Source organism: Pangasianodon hypophthalmus, chromosome 2, assembly GCF_027358585.1.
Source record: "Pangasianodon hypophthalmus isolate fPanHyp1 chromosome 2, fPanHyp1.pri, whole genome shotgun sequence".
Classification (NCBI taxonomy): Eukaryota; Metazoa; Chordata; class Actinopteri; order Siluriformes; family Pangasiidae; genus Pangasianodon; species Pangasianodon hypophthalmus.
The window spans coordinates 29,749,648-29,765,109 of record NC_069711.1 but is presented as its reverse complement, the minus strand read 5'-3'; the positions used below and the strand labels follow the sequence as shown (position 1 = coordinate 29,765,109).

General features: G+C 36.2%; 1 protein-coding gene and 1 long non-coding RNA gene across 3 annotated transcripts; one reads left to right on the top strand and one right to left on the bottom strand.

Annotated features, from left to right (window-relative positions):
- LOC113538293 (transmembrane protease serine 6) lies at nucleotides 1-14,334 on the bottom strand. Of its 2 annotated transcripts, XM_026933237.3 has the most exons (18): nucleotides 13,954-14,331; nucleotides 12,483-12,612; nucleotides 12,148-12,290; nucleotides 11,104-11,171; nucleotides 10,829-11,016; nucleotides 10,643-10,684; nucleotides 10,031-10,235; nucleotides 8,691-8,827; nucleotides 8,400-8,512; nucleotides 7,834-7,943; nucleotides 6,422-6,564; nucleotides 6,156-6,254; nucleotides 4,815-4,928; nucleotides 4,562-4,678; nucleotides 4,127-4,295; nucleotides 3,514-3,785; nucleotides 2,462-2,598; nucleotides 1-2,155 (listed from the first exon to the last, which is right to left on the bottom strand). In XM_026933237.3, exons 1-18 carry the CDS (start codon nucleotides 14,029-14,031, stop codon nucleotides 1,994-1,996), a joined length of 2,427 nt encoding a protein of 808 aa, XP_026789038.3. In that variant the 5' UTR covers nucleotides 14,032-14,331; the 3' UTR covers nucleotides 1-1,993. The 2 variants fall into 2 exon arrangements, with proteins under 2 accessions (XP_026789038.3, XP_053085927.1); XM_053229952.1 differs by lacking the exon at nucleotides 10,643-10,684 and having other exon boundaries at nucleotides 13,954-14,334.
- On the top strand, nucleotides 10,900-15,356 carry LOC113538322 (uncharacterized). Its single transcript, XR_003403838.3, has 3 exons — nucleotides 10,900-11,040; nucleotides 12,487-12,622; nucleotides 15,218-15,356. It is a non-coding gene; the product is annotated as an uncharacterized LOC113538322 (long non-coding RNA).
- Nucleotides 15,357-15,462: the final 106 nt, after the last annotated feature.

The window sequence follows — 15,462 nt, the reverse complement described above, 5'->3', positions numbered from 1 at the left end:
TAACACTGAAAAACAATGTATGACTTTATTAGGAAAAGAATGCAAATATAAAAAAATGTTGGAATATCCTACAGAGTCTGAGCGGATAATAAATAAAAGGTGAGATCTGCATTATTCCAGACGTATCACAGCAAGTAATTAAGTAAATACACGGACATGAAAATGCAACAAGAAGACAAGATGACGTCAGTAAGTTTACAGACTTTAGTGGTTGATGAATATGGGAACAGAAAAATGCTCAGTTTTACTCAGACCAGACTCCAGATGTTCAAACTGTTCAGTGAGAGTCATAAATGCGATAAAAATGCCTCTCAAACCTACAGTGAGAGGCGATGCAGAACTGAATTACAGGATAAGATATGAAAAGTAAATAAAGGTGAAATCAGGTCTACAAAAACAACACCGAAATGTCATTGTGGTATCTTGATATTGAACATTACACTTCCTGACTTTTTTTCAAGCACACAATCACATTTGTACATAAAAAAGTCAAACGGAGTTAATCTTTTTGACATTTTATATGCTAATAAATATTGATTCAAGTGCCAGGCAGAGGACAAATATTAACTTAGGTTTTCCCAAAAGGATTTTTAGTTCCACCTGTTTCTTAAAAACCTCTGCAGTGAATGTTTTCACATTTTAATTAATTCCTCAGAAATGATTTAATCATTTTTTAGGGTTAGACTGGATTTCCATCATGCAGGCAGTTTATAAATTTATAAGCTAGGGTAATACATCCATATTAAACAGTGAAGGTCACTTCAAGGGCATCATAGTAGAGGAAATTTCAATTCAAAATGGAAAAGATGGGGTTTAACACTTATACATGTGATATTTCTACAAACATCTGCTTGACTGCTTTTATTTGTACAAGTGTGCTTGTGCGCTTGAAGTTATTTGCTCATATAAAAAACATCAGCATTTAAAATATATCTAATAGACTATTTTATATTTAATTAAATATATTTTCAATAGACTATTCTGGAAAAATGCTATTTTCTGATGTCTTGTTCACATTTGTTAGACTTTCTGCAGTTTTAAATTGTTTTAAAATTCATATATAAATATATATTTATATTTAGAGAGATATTTAGAGATGCAGGTCTACAAATTTTTAACCTATAATGAAAGACACTCATGCCAAATGCTCATGCCAAAATATATCCAAAATATATACTTTTCAGCAAACATGATGGACAGTCACTTAAAAAATGAAGGTTTTGTGCAACAATTAGACATTTTCTTTCAAAATATGTATGTGGTTTTGTTAAATGGTGGACAAAACCGAAACCATAGTGAAAGTTTCTCTTTAGCAGAATTGCCAGTCTTTAATATTTCCATCACCTTGATGGTGAGTTGTCCAAGGCTCAAAATACTCCTCTATATCTCCCATTTTAGAGTGTTTCTTTCTTTTCTTGATCTTAAAGTCTACGACACACACTTTAGATCAGATCTACACTGCAAAAAATATTATAGTAAGTGAAAATATCTTGAATATATGTGTATGTATCTAATAGTTATCTAATTTATCTATTATTACTATTATTATTATTATTTTATAATATCTAATAAATGCTTTAAATTTTCTTATTCTATTACCAGGTGTTTTTGCTTCTTTCTAGAAATAAATGCTTAAATTAGAAAAATTACCATATCTACCAAAAGAACAAGACTATTTCAGGCTTGAAATTAGCAAAAAAAAAAAAAAAAAAAAAAAAAAAGCCTAGAAACAGGTTTAATAATCTTATATTTGGTTTATTGCAATCTTGTAATAGGTAATACTGGATAAATTTGACTATATTCAAGATATTTTCACTTTTTGCAGTGCAGTAATCTACACATCTTCCATAGCAGTCCATCGACTCTTCTAGAGTTCATACCAGTTCCTCCTCTGAACTTAAACCCACATACCCCCTCTAGTCCATGCAGCAGAGGGATGAGGAATAGCTGATAGCAGCTCCTGGCTGAGAATAGGATCAGTGTGTCCAGCTTGTCAGGATGCGATGAGTTGTTTGATCCAGGGAGAGAGTTTGGTAATGCGCGTGTAAACGCCGTAATAATCAGCTCGGCCACAGCCACGGCCCCAACTCACTACACCGGCCAAAAACCAGCGACCGGACCGCTCCTGACAAACCAGCGGGCCTCCAGAGTCCCCCTGAGGAGAGAGATGGAGACAGAGAGCAAATATGAGCAACACTGGATTGGTATGTGTGCATTAAAATAAAGCCCATTATACATGTGTATTATTTTCTCCACAATAACTATCAGCAGTACTTGGAGTACTTGGATTTGAAAATGTTTTACAGTCATTAATCTGAAAACTAATACAAGTGGAGGATAAACTTGAATGAGTGACAGAAGAAGGAGAAGATAGAGGATGAGAGATAAAGAGAAACTGCTCGTTGGTACCCTACATGATAACTAGCACTGACTGGAGCATTAGTCTCAGCAGGCATCCTACCTGACATGCGTCTTTTCCCCCACCCCGATAACCAGCGCACAGCATTCTGGGAGTGATAATGTATCCGTAGGAACGGATGCAAGCCTCCTCGCTGACCAACCGCACATCAACCTTCTGCAGGATGTTGCTTACTCCACCTGGGGGAATATATATTAATAAATCATTAATTAATAATAAGTATCAAATAAATTATATAAATTAAAAAAAAGACAAATGATAAAAAATAATGATATGAAATAAACAAATATATAAAGAACCTATAAAGGATAAAATGACAAAATTGTCATTTAGTATAAAAGTCCACATTAATATATATATATATATTAATGTGGACTACTTGGTATATATATATATATATATATATATATATATATATATATATATATATATATATATATATATATATATATATATATATATATATATATATATATATATACCAAGTAGTTATCACCATTTTCCACAAAATTCTTAATTATCCACCAAACAACTTTGGATTTCTCTCAGTTTTCATATATTTTTGATAAATTGTAAGATAGAGGTATTGACAATACAGAGGTGATTCAAACTTTTGCATTTTCTGTGGAAAAAAAAAAAGAGAATGGTGTCCGAATTGTGAGTGTGTATTTGCATGTACAGTATACACATAATACACAAATTTAAAGTATTGTTGCATTAAAAAGTGGTGAACAAATGAATCTCAGATGGAAATGAATCTCAGATTGAAATGAATCTCAGATTAAATGAATCTCAGATTGAAATGAATCTCAGATCAAATGAATCTCAGATTGAAATGAATCTCAGATCAAATGAATCTAAGATTGAAATGAATCTCAAATCAAATGAATCCCATATTAAATGAATTTCAGATTGAAACGAATCTCAGATGAATGTCACTTTTAAATGAAACTCATATCATTACTGTAAATTTGGAGGTTACCAAAGTAAACTAACTTCTGTGAACTCTAAATCTGTTGTCAGAGTACTCAGCTTAATGATTCATTTCTTCTACCAGTTTCTCTTCATGTAAGTGTGTATACGCGTGTCCTCACCTCCTTCTCTGAGTGCCCCCCAGCCCGTGACCCAGCAGAGCAGACCGGGCTCCAGCTGGTGTGTGGGCTCGGGCAGGCAGGCGGGCAGTGCCAGTGTGCCTGTCGAGACGGGTCTCTCAAGCCTGAGCAGTGCCAAGTCATAGTCTTGGATCTCGTCATCGTAGTACTGGTGCAGGTGGATGTGGGTCACACGCAGAGCTTCCTCAGTCTGAGTGGAGGTACGCAGGCGCAGCTTACCCAGATACACTGTCCATATGGAAGGCGAGAACAGACTGAGAGAGAAATGAAAACAAAAAGAGACAGAAGGAAGAAGAAGGCAACAATATATTTTATTGTGTTGATCATAGTTGACTTGGGGGTAGGGGTATAAATGGATAAATTTGGTATCTTCATGTCCAATTCATAGCCTTTAAACTCACTATGTGAGTATAGTACAGTGACCTTTTTTGTAATTACATAAAAAACAGATTGTATTTACATATTTTTGAATGATTTTTGGTGGTTTACATAACAAGCTCACTTTCAGAGCAAATTTATATTCTGTTTTCTCTTTTACTGTAATTTATGTTAATATTTTAGCATTATCGTTCACCACACAGCATGTTTTACTCACCGATCATCGTTGAAGCAGTGTGCTGCAGACACCACCCACTGGGTGGAGATTAAGGCTCCACCACAGATATGCTGTCCACTGATCTGCAGGCTGGCCTGCCATGGCCACTCCCCCTCCATTGCATCGACTCCACCCACCACTCGTGTACTGAACTGGCGCAGACCGCAATCTGTAGGAATATAGTAGTTTATAGTTACTGAAGCAAAGTGACTCAATGGAAATGAGTCAAGTTTATGTTTAATGTTTGGTGAGAACTATTTGGAAAAGCCAAAAGATGCACTTCCAAATTGTACATTTGTGCGTATTCATAGATTCTGGCATTCTTTGGTGGAATTAATGGAAAGGTTTAGACAAACATTTTAAGCATTTGATTACTGTACACAGAGTATAATTTTATTTATTTATTTATTTATTTTTATTAAAAAGGAGTCTCACCGCAATTTTTCTCATCAGAAGCATCAGGACAGTCTGTGATAAAATCACAAGCAGGGTTCTGCTTTTTCAAACAAGTGCCATCAGCACACATGTAGGTCCTATCAGTACAAGGAACTCCTACACATACACACAAGCACATAACAAGGTCTAATATTCATCAGCGAGGTTTCCTCTGTATGTATTGCCAATTGCGTTTTTCATTTAAATATTCATTTCACTTTATGTAGCCACAGTGTGTGTTTGTGCATCATACCCAACGTGCAGTTCTCTTCATCGCTCCCGTCAGTGCAGTCCTGATGCTGGTCACACAGCTTGTAGTTATCTACACACTGACTGTCCCCGAGACAGCGGTACTGAGCAATACACACTGTGACACAAACATATACATCATATTACTTCATGAAAATGAGCAACAACATAAATATTTTTTTGAACTTAAAATTTATCAAGATGCTGTTTCTTTTTAAATGTAGTTCTCCTATTCTTTCTGCGAAACTGGTTTAAAAATTATTGGCACCCCTACCATTGATTTATTTGGCAGTATTGAATCACCATGGGGGATTTTCCATGCATAATAGCCCCTTTTTTCATCAACATGCTGATGCTGTTTATGGCCTAAACATTTATTTTGGTCTCATCTAACAGTTTCAATGATCCTTGGCAAAGTTCAGGCACTGCATTTTGAGAGATGCTCTCAGGAAGTCTTCTAACCAGCTTGTTGTTTTGAAATTGGTGTTTGATAGCCCCAGCTTTTGAAACTATTTATTATGACCCTGATTGTGCTTAATCATATTTTACATGCTTTTTTTTGTATCCATTGCTTGATTTAGCTGATTCTGAACAACTATCACAAAACATAAAATCTGTCGTTGATCATCCAGGTAACAACACGGAGTATTAAGAATCATTAGCTTAATCAGGGTGGTACTAAATAAAAAAACCAAATGCAAATCTTATTTTTTTTTAAAAATTATTAACATTTTGCAGATTCTGCAAGGCGTAAGTAAACTTATGACCCCAACTGTATCTGTAACTTCATATTTGGCAACAATAGATTCTAATAACTGCAATTAAAATACAATTTATTTTAATATTATTTTGTGAGCACTTATTTAAAATATTCGTTAAGATTCTCAATAATTTCTTACCCTAACCATTTTGGTAATTATGATATAAATGATTCACAATGTATAATGTTTTAATGTTGTTAAGTGTCATTTCTGTCCATTTTCAACCAAACTGTGACCAAAATTTAGTCGTAATTTTAAAAGTTTCACTAAGTCTAAGTTAATAAAATAAACTGTTAACATTTCAGCTTATTTGTCTGATTAGTGTTGTAATCATGTTTTTTTTGACACAAATGACCTTTTCTGAAAGTGCAACATTCTTACTGTCATTCAGAGCTAGTACCGAAAACTGTGGCTATGGTGCATTTTTGTTTGTACTTTGTGTTTTGTTTGTTTGTACGTTTGTTAAACCTAATTCTAATTTTAAAAGTTTCACTAAGTGTAAGTTCATCAGACACATCACCACGGCTAAAGTACAGACATAAACTTTGTAATAAAACCAATTTCCACAGCAATTGAACTCTTACCACAGTTTCTCTCATCCAGACCATTAGGACAGTCTGAGATCCCATCACACGCTGACACACACAGGCCATTGACACTGCACAGGAACTGACCAGGACAGGCTGAACACACACACACACACACACACACACACACACACCAACAATCACACACAGATCTACAACGACACCACATCTCTATGTCCAGAGTCCAGATATGTGTGTGTGTGTGTGTGTGTGTGAGTGTGTGTGTGTGTGTGTGTGTGTGTATGATTGCCAAGAGAACTAACGATCTGATTGGTTGAAGATACTGTAGTGGACTTGGAGGCCGGGCCCTGTGAGTGACACCTCTGACGTCATGGAAACGGTGGTGGTGGAGGAATGGAGGTAGAGCCGCTCAGCGTACGGCTGCAGAGCCCTCGTACCACACATTCTGTACACACACCACACAAGTAATTTAACCATCACCAAGTTTCAGTGCATTTCTGTCTATATGACATCATCAGAAAAGATTTGGGAGATAAGATCAGTATTAAAAACACATAATGACAGACAGACATGCAAGTTGCTTGTGCATACTTAAAGCGTGTTTATTTTTAATAAGTAAATTCAATACTGGTAATTATTACAGGAGGCAAAGTTAAAAACAGAAATAAACAGCATTAGAGTTCAGACACACAACAAAGGCAAATGATGAACTGAGATAAACAGATAAACAAGGTAAGGGAAACAAGCAACCGGTGACACTAACTTATGATTATGGCAACAGAGCAACTACAACAGGAAACAATGACCATATAAGGAAAGGACCGCTAGCTCACAGATCATGGTATGTCAACAAGAACAGAATCAGGTAAATGTCAGCACTGATTCAGTCCCAGTTGACACACTGTATTCTGTATGCCTTTCCTTATATGGTTATTGTTTCCTGTTCTAGTTGCTCCATTGCTGTGATCATTAATTAGTGTCAGGTGTTGCTTGTTTCTATATAAGTAAATGATAGAGAGCAAGTGTGGTACATCAAAAGGGACAGAATCAGGTAACTTGAGTCTGTTGCATTTGATACATTGTACTCTATACACATCATCTATTTAGTTTATTAAAATTGAACAATTTTACTGTTAACATTTTAGCTTATTTGTCTGATTAGTGTTGTAAACATGTTTTTTGCCCCAGATTGCCTTTCCTGAAAGTGCAACATTCTTACTGTCATTCAGCGCTAATACCCAGCTAACAATTTAAACATAAGGACATTTCTGAATGTTATGGGCATATTCATGGGATATTTTATTTAGTTTGCTTTGGTTTTTAGAATGTTTAAACTGTAAAGGTTCCTACGAAATCTGTAAAAATGGTGACACACATTTACATATTATTCTTTCTAACTGGGAACAATGGCCCTTATTCATCTAAGTTGCAAAGAAATTAGGGCAGATTTTAATGGAAGAAATTATGTAAAATTAATCTTTTTCTGATTTATGCTATACTTATTCAAGATATGAATAACTGATTTTATTAGGCTATTAAATTGCAAGGACTTTTTAGGTTGTTGAAATTTACACTCACGTTGACTAGGAATTAGAGCATACAAAATGAGATAAGCCAATGATGAACTTGATACACTGCACTATATGTACTGCTCAACTCATCTTTTCAAGAACATATCAAACACATTCCTAAGGTATTAAAACTTAAAGCTCACCTGCGGTTCTGAATGAGCCACTGGCCTTGTGTGCAGTTCTGGTTATAACTGGCTCGGCCTAGCTCATAGCCCTCAAACTCCAGGGTCAGTCCATACTCTGAAGACGGCAACTACACACACAGCAATTTAAAATAAAAAAATGACAGCATGATATTAAAGGAACTAATCCATCTATCTGTTTTATTAATCAATCACCAGTAAGGGGTCATCCTGATTTTAGATAGTGTAGCAATTAAACTAAGCAAACCATTATATCCTGAGATCTCAGTAATAAGAATGATGTGGGGCAAAGTATTGCACACACAAGTAAAAGCAATTAGACTTGTGATTTCTAATTTCTTTAAATGCTTCAAGTCCATAGTGCCTACTGGAATCATGCTGTGTTTACATTAAAAGCATTTTTTGGGGAAAAAATGTTGATAGTGTAAAATAATCCAAATTGTTTGCACTCATTACACCTGTGACTATATTTCACATCAGTTTCTAATTTCCAATGTCCATTCACTCATTCGTCTATCCATCCAAGGTTCCTGAAAGTTAGGTTAATACAGCTCTATGTGACTCACAGTGAACTGCCAGGTGCAATTGGTATTAGGTGGATAGTAGCTGGGGTAGAACGGGGTCCGTAAGCTCCCTTGAACACCTTCCTTTCTGTCCAAGTTGATGTTGTAGGAGCAATCTACAAGAGAAAGATATCATCTCTACCACAGAATATGTAAACTCCTGTACAGTGCCCTTTCAGTCAGTAATCTGAAGTAGTATAAAGATGGATAACCCAGATCCATCCAAAGACGGACTATATCTGAGCAATGAAATGATGTTTTCTCTGTTTACATAAAAGTAAGTGAATGACGTACTCTTCTTGGGCCAGGCCTGAGCGGAGAGAGAGAACGGGTCTTTATAGTTGTATTGGCCCTGTTTCCACACCACCGTCATCCAATCAGCAGAGGATAAAACCTGCACCACCTGCTCATGCCTACTACAGCCATACAGACTGAGAGAGAGGGAGTGGAGAGAGAAGAATAGTGGGAGAATTGAAGAACGGAAGAGGAAAGGGATGGGGAAGGAATAATATAATAAAGAAATGAGAGAAACATTAATGTACAGTTTTTCAGGAAAAGGTTGGGAGTCAGATACTTAAAGAGAAAGGTAATACTTAAAAAAAAAAAAAAAAAGAAGAAGAAAAATATTTTTTGTCTTTACTATTAATATAATGTTGCTTTAATTACATATTAGTAGTAATCAAGACATGTCTCTAGTTACTGTGCCTCAAACCACACTGAGCCATTAGACAAACTCTAACAGATTTGCTAATTTGGTTTCTGACACTATAATTACGATTGCACATTTGGGGTGCCATTTGTGTCCCACTGATATTACTTTTACTAATATGTATGTAAAGTAAAGACAAAATACATTTTAAACAGAGGTAAAGTGTCCTTCTCAATGACCTACGTGAAGGTTTCATTAACATTTTTGAATTAATGAGTGAATCCATTAAACATCTAATGAAACATTGAAACCCGAAACATTCTGAGTCATCTGAAAAAAATACATTTTATTCCAACAACATCACCTCCGCCCTATCACCTGAACACATAATATATAATATACCCCTACACAATAATATAAATAATATAAAGTCACATATTCAAAAGGAAGTTGCATCATCCAAATTGTCTGTAGATCATGGGAAGATGCTTTTTTCTTGATTTTCTATGATATTATGATATTGACTGATGAGTTCACTTTGAAAGTGCAACCCAGATTGAAAGTAAATTATTAATAAAAAAACATTTTAGGTGTCCTATGCAATTAGCATGGATGCTAGTTAACTACCTTTTGTGTATTAGCTAATTCTATGCTAAACTACTCAACTCTGCTATTCATTTAACAGCAGAATGCAGCTACTGTCAGCTGTGAAACCACTGTCAGCCACGAAACCTTGTAAAAATGAGATGTTGTCTGAGGTGGGTTAACACATTTCTTGAATAGTTAAATGAATGTATGAATGAAGCTGGAATCACTTAATTGCTTAGTTTGATATCACTCCACCCAAGCATCACGAGCTAAGGCTCAAAGTTTGAAAGCATAACTGAACCTTAGAAGTGATTCAGATGATAATATAGTTCCTATTTAATTTGTATATTTGTGTGTTTTTAATACAGGAACTTTCAGAAATGGATGTAAGACTCACGAGGTGATGAGTGTGGAGTCAGCAGGAGCAAGAGAGTCATAGATGGCCAGGCGGTCTCGGCACTCAGGTAGCAGCCATTCCACCCTCAGCTCCAACTGGGAGCCCTCAGGGGCTTTCAGGTGCCATAGACACGACGAGCGCTGAGTGTTCGGCCCCTTTAGAACAACAGGAGCACTGCAGGACACTGACTGGTACCGGTAACAATCTAAGAGACAGAGGAGACAGACTCTATAATGTTCAAATATACATTTTATACATTTCATGCCAATATATCTTGCTGAATTGAATTGAATAAGAATGAGTCAAATCAAATTACTCAAATCACATTGAACTGAATTGAAACAGAGAGCTGGATAGGGTAATAATTACAGATGCTAAGACAAGTAGAGACATATGGAAATCAAAACTCAAGAGGATAGAGACAGATGAAAGAGATGCTCATGGAACCCAACACCATAGCAGCATTACAGGCAGGTACACATATATCCCCAGGCAGGCTTAAATGAGAAAAAAAACACAGACTGTGTAAATGTTGAGGCACTGCTCTTTGTCCGTATTAGATCAGACATGCGTGAAACAGAATGGCAGAAAACAGAATTGAAAATGCCGTACCAAATGAGGCTTGCAAAAAATCTATAACTTTGGGCTGGGTTTCTGTAAAAGCAAAACAAATGAAAATGAACAAAACACAACTTTAAAAAAACAGGCTTTGGCATATGAGTTGCAATAAAAGTCGAACATCTGAATGATACTGCAGTGGAGTTTGGGGTGGAGTTTGCAATATTTTTACGCTCTTACCTGATATGGAGAATGAAGACAGAAGAAGCAGGTATCCCTCCAAGCTCACTGTATCCTTAACACCTGTCTCTCTGAAGCTCTGCAGGGTTCCCAGTAAGCTCTCATTGACCTTCTGCATGGTGACCTTCCCAGCATGACTCTCAGGGAGGGACAGGATGAGCCAGAAGTGCGCCACTACACTGCCTTCGCTGTGGAAACAGCATTTTCCAATGGTAAAAATGCGTTTATCAAGGATAATGTGTTGAAAACATAGGAAATGTGTAAGCCATTCTTACCTAAAACCAAACACGGTGGTGGATTTGAAATAGCGAGATATGTCAGAGGACTTCACAAGCTTCTCTAACTGCAAGAATTAATGAGATGCATCAACAGGTCTTCTAATAACAATGACATATTGGACTACTGCGTGGAAATAACAAGGCAAATCAGAGGTATATTTAATTTGCACATTCTAATATATTTATTGTTTGTAGAGTAACAGCTCATTAACAGGGACATGTTTGGTGGACGCTCCACATAAACAGTTAATATGGTGAAGTTTTCTGTGAGGAGACGTTTCTTTTACATTTTTGGAAAGAGGCTCCAGTGTCTAGAAAAACGAACTTATTCTGTGGAGGTTCCACAACATTAAATGTAACTATAAATGCGTGAAAAAGTGACGTTCATTATTAATCAATTTCAAATTGTATTCATTGGCAAATTGCTGTGGTATAAGGGAAATAAAACACTTCAAACTGTACTGTTATTGGAAAGATAATCAAAGTTGGGCCACATCACACCTCCCTATATTAGATTATTTTCATATAAAAGCATGTCATGTTTTATCCCTTACTTAATTAATTCAATTCCAGTTGGAATTTCAATCTTAGCCTTAGACACTCCACCAATGGGATACAGAGTATCTGATATCTTTTGTTCTTTTGCACTTTTCTGGCCACAATCTTTAGAATGCTGAATGTTACACTCTGTTGCAGCCTAGTAGAGAGTAAATACTCTTTCTTCTCAAAAAAAAAAAAAACACAGATACCTGTAACCCTAATTCCAATTAGATACACATCCATATAATCGCAGTCCCAAAGGCAACTGATCAGAGACAAAGATGAACAAAAATTGCTTGATCAGGTCAAGGACTGAAATTTTTCGGTTTTTGCTACAAAAGCAGTGAACACCAACCCTGTTCCTGGAGCTCTATCTTCTTTCTAGTATACAGGATCAGCTTGATCAGTTCTGATGGAAAAGGATTGGAACTGAATCCTGTAGTATTGTAGATTTCCAGGAACAGGTTTGATTCCACTGTGAAAGTGGAAACAGGTTCTGACCATGGCCTCCACGGTGCGCGCCTCTTCCCGGAACACTCGACTGGTGTGTGAAGAGAGAGCGCTGGAGAAGTTCCTGTTCAGGATAGAGATCTGGCCTATATACTGCTGTTCCACTCTCATCTCTAATGCCCACACTCTGTACTCTAAACAGAGAGAGAGAGAGAGAGGAGAGGAGAGGAGTGAACTTCTACAAAGTTAAATTAATGAATATAATTATACTCACTGTAAAGATGTGTTAGTGTAGACTCCGCTTGAGTCCATTTATTAGTTCATTAATATAGTGACTTAATTTAATGCCATTTTCCATCCATTCCAATCTCATTTTTCTATTTTACCTAGAAAGTACCAGGCCAAGGCTGAACCTCCAGCCAGGATCAGGAGGATGAAGATGACGATCAGGGCAATAGTCCGCTGTGAGACCATCTTATATGTGAATGTTGGCATCAGGATATTATCAGAGCCTTCCTGTAGATAGGTGAGTAACATATTACAGCACAGATCTGGGCAGAGTTTTTCATAAAGTGATATAAACCAAAAAAATGATAATCAGTCTTTTGTGCAGCTTCAATTCAACAGCTATGAAACCACATAGCTGTGCGTCAAATGTTTTTGTTTGAGTCATCTGTTTTGGAAATTTGCCTCCATGTAATTAGCTTCGCCCATTAACATGTTACAATACTGAAAAGTTTCAGTCAAAAGTTGTATTTGTATGCTTTGGCAATGATATGGTTTATATGCACAGATTTATTCGTAAATAGTTATGCGAGTGCAAAGAAAATCAGTGTGACTGAAACTTTGGTAAATCTAGTGGGAATTTTTAGTTCGGTTTGGCTATTAAGACATTTACACACAACTTTACTAAAGGATAAATGAGGCCCTTTGAAGAGATTTGAAGAGAAGTGAGGAGAGCCAATCAGAATCCAACCTTCAACATTCTGAAGCAGGTGACCAGAAAAGTGTACAAAAGACATCATATGCTCTGTAGGCAACGTGACTAACTTTCAGTACATAAACCTTGTAATTGCAACATGAATAATAGGGGGATTGTTCTTGTGAAACTTACAACCACAGTTGCAGATTATGAAACTTTATAAAATTACAGTTTCCTCATTACAGATTACTTTTGACACGAAAAGAGCTGCTTAACCAACACTCTTCCCTGAGGTTTATCTTCCTGCATTATCTTCCTGAGTTTAAACTATAATTATACACATTCAGTAAGTAATCAAAAGAAACTCTTCAAGATAAGATGGATAAGGTGGAAGGGTAAATGCCATGTTTGTGAAAAGATAAGAATGCTGTGTATGTTTTCAAACCTGTTCCTAAAAAATATTTCACACCTTTAAAATTCAAAATATTTTGCGTTCTAAATGATTATTTTCAGGTGTATTAGATTACAGTTAGAACTACAGCCACACATACGGACAAAGCACTATATTACCATTATATTACTAGTTTCAACCCTTTGACATTTTGACTCAATTTTGACATTTTCACCAAAAAGTTTTGTGTTAGTTGCATAATGTGAATATTATGCTTCATTACATAGATCACATAGAAACACATGGATCATATCAGATTGATCTGCAGGACTACAGGAAATATGATTTTTGAGACGTTATTATTCATATGAATGAATTATATGACATATGGTATCTTCATTATCAGGCCAATAATATTGCAATATCAAAAATGAATATATTGTACAGCTTTATTTTTGCAACTAATCTATCAGGTGCTAAACAATGATTTTTAAATATTAACCCCCAGTATACATGTAGTTTAAGGTTGGTATAAAGCACTTACCTGCGAGACAGGACTTGCCACATTTCCATTTCCATACTCCACACAATACACTGAGCTCTCTGTATTCTTGTGCTCCATAATGCTACAGGACTGACATGTCTAACTGAGACATTTCCAAAAAAAGGCTCTCAATCCTCTCCTGTTGCTGTGAAAAATAAAAAGATATCACCCAAGATAATTTCCCATGCTTCAGTGCCACCTGTGTCCAGACATGTGAGCAGGCCTAATGACCTCCGAGCGCCAGAAGAGCAGCTCCTGTTTCCCTTTTATTTACAAATCCAAAGTTTGCCATGAATCAATATCCTCTTGTCGCTCTTAAACCGTGTCCTGGCTGGTGATTTGTCCCTGTCCCTGTTTTGTATTTGAGCTTAATACTGGACAAAAACACTAACAGTGTGACTGTAGCTAATGCAGAAAGTGTTAAATGACGTTGGAACTATGTATCCAGGAAACAGGTAGCCTCGGAAGCCTATAGGGACCTTCCTTTATTCCCTAGGCTGCTAGTCTCTAAGCAGTCATAGTGAGAGGACATGTTTCTTGGTTGTAAACAGGGAATAAGTAGGTCATATATGGCTAAACTTAAAATGAGAAAACACCTCATGAGGCTTCTTAACATTTAGCTTACACAAATGCATAAACTGTGGTTGTCATCCTTCACAAATCTGTTGTTAATTTCAATTTTGTTGTTGTTCCTTAGGTTTAAAAAGGTTTTTATTAAATGTAAAATTTGATAAAATTTAGAAGATGGGCTAAATGTTTTGGCTAAACATCAGCTTCCTGTTTGCTAGCATGGTTGTTAACGTCTTTTTTTTCTTCTCTCTTTCTTTTTTTCTCTCTCTTTCTTATTGGAGATCATGACTGCTTTTAATAAGAATGTGTTATCAGTAGTCTTCATGTTCCAGTTTTTCCTCCCTTCTAGTCATACAAACTTTTTTTTTGCTCATTTATGTGAACATATTTTTTAAGTCACTGCAGGTGTATTTCACTGACATTTAAATAAATGTTACATATGTTAACTTGCTTTGTTATTTTTGTTAACTATAGGATGAAATTCATGGTTTGTTATCTGTTTCATATCTTTTTATTTCATATCTTTTGTTTGTATATGAATAGTATTTCATTAATACCTATACACTACTTTCGAAACAGATTTCAGGCATTTCTAAGGTTAAGTAATTTACATGCCTTGCAGCATTTTGTGTTTTCAGTTACATTTGATCATTTTTGAGCTGTCTACAATCAACTGACTCTCTATCTCTCACAGAACAACCTCCAAGATCCAGGCTTCAAAGCAGCGCATTCCACAGAGATTGCCCTTTCGGCTGTCACTGAGAGGCTACATGCTGCTAGATCAGCCAAACTGTCATCAGTCCTCATCCTCCTCGACCTTTCAGCATCGTTTGACACAGTGAAACACAAGACTCTCTTGTCCACTGTCATGAGTCTTCATGGTTTGCTTCCTACCTGGAAGGTCAGTCATATCAGGTGACGTGGCAGGGGAGGTGTCCC

Bases quoted from the DNA above. Each gene is read 5' to 3' on its own strand.
- LOC113538293 (XM_026933237.3), bottom strand. From the start codon at position 14,031: ATGGAGCACAAGAATACAGAGAGCTCAGTGTATTGTGTGGAGTATGGA. The intron at 11,017-11,103 runs GTAAGAATGGCT...CTGTTTCCACAG, and splicing joins ACCACCGTGTTTGGTTTTAG to CGAAGGCAGTGTAGTGGCGC. The intron at 3,786-4,126 runs GTGAGTAAAACA...TTTCTCTCTCAG, and splicing joins CACTGCTTCAACGATGATCG to TCTGTTCTCGCCTTCCATAT.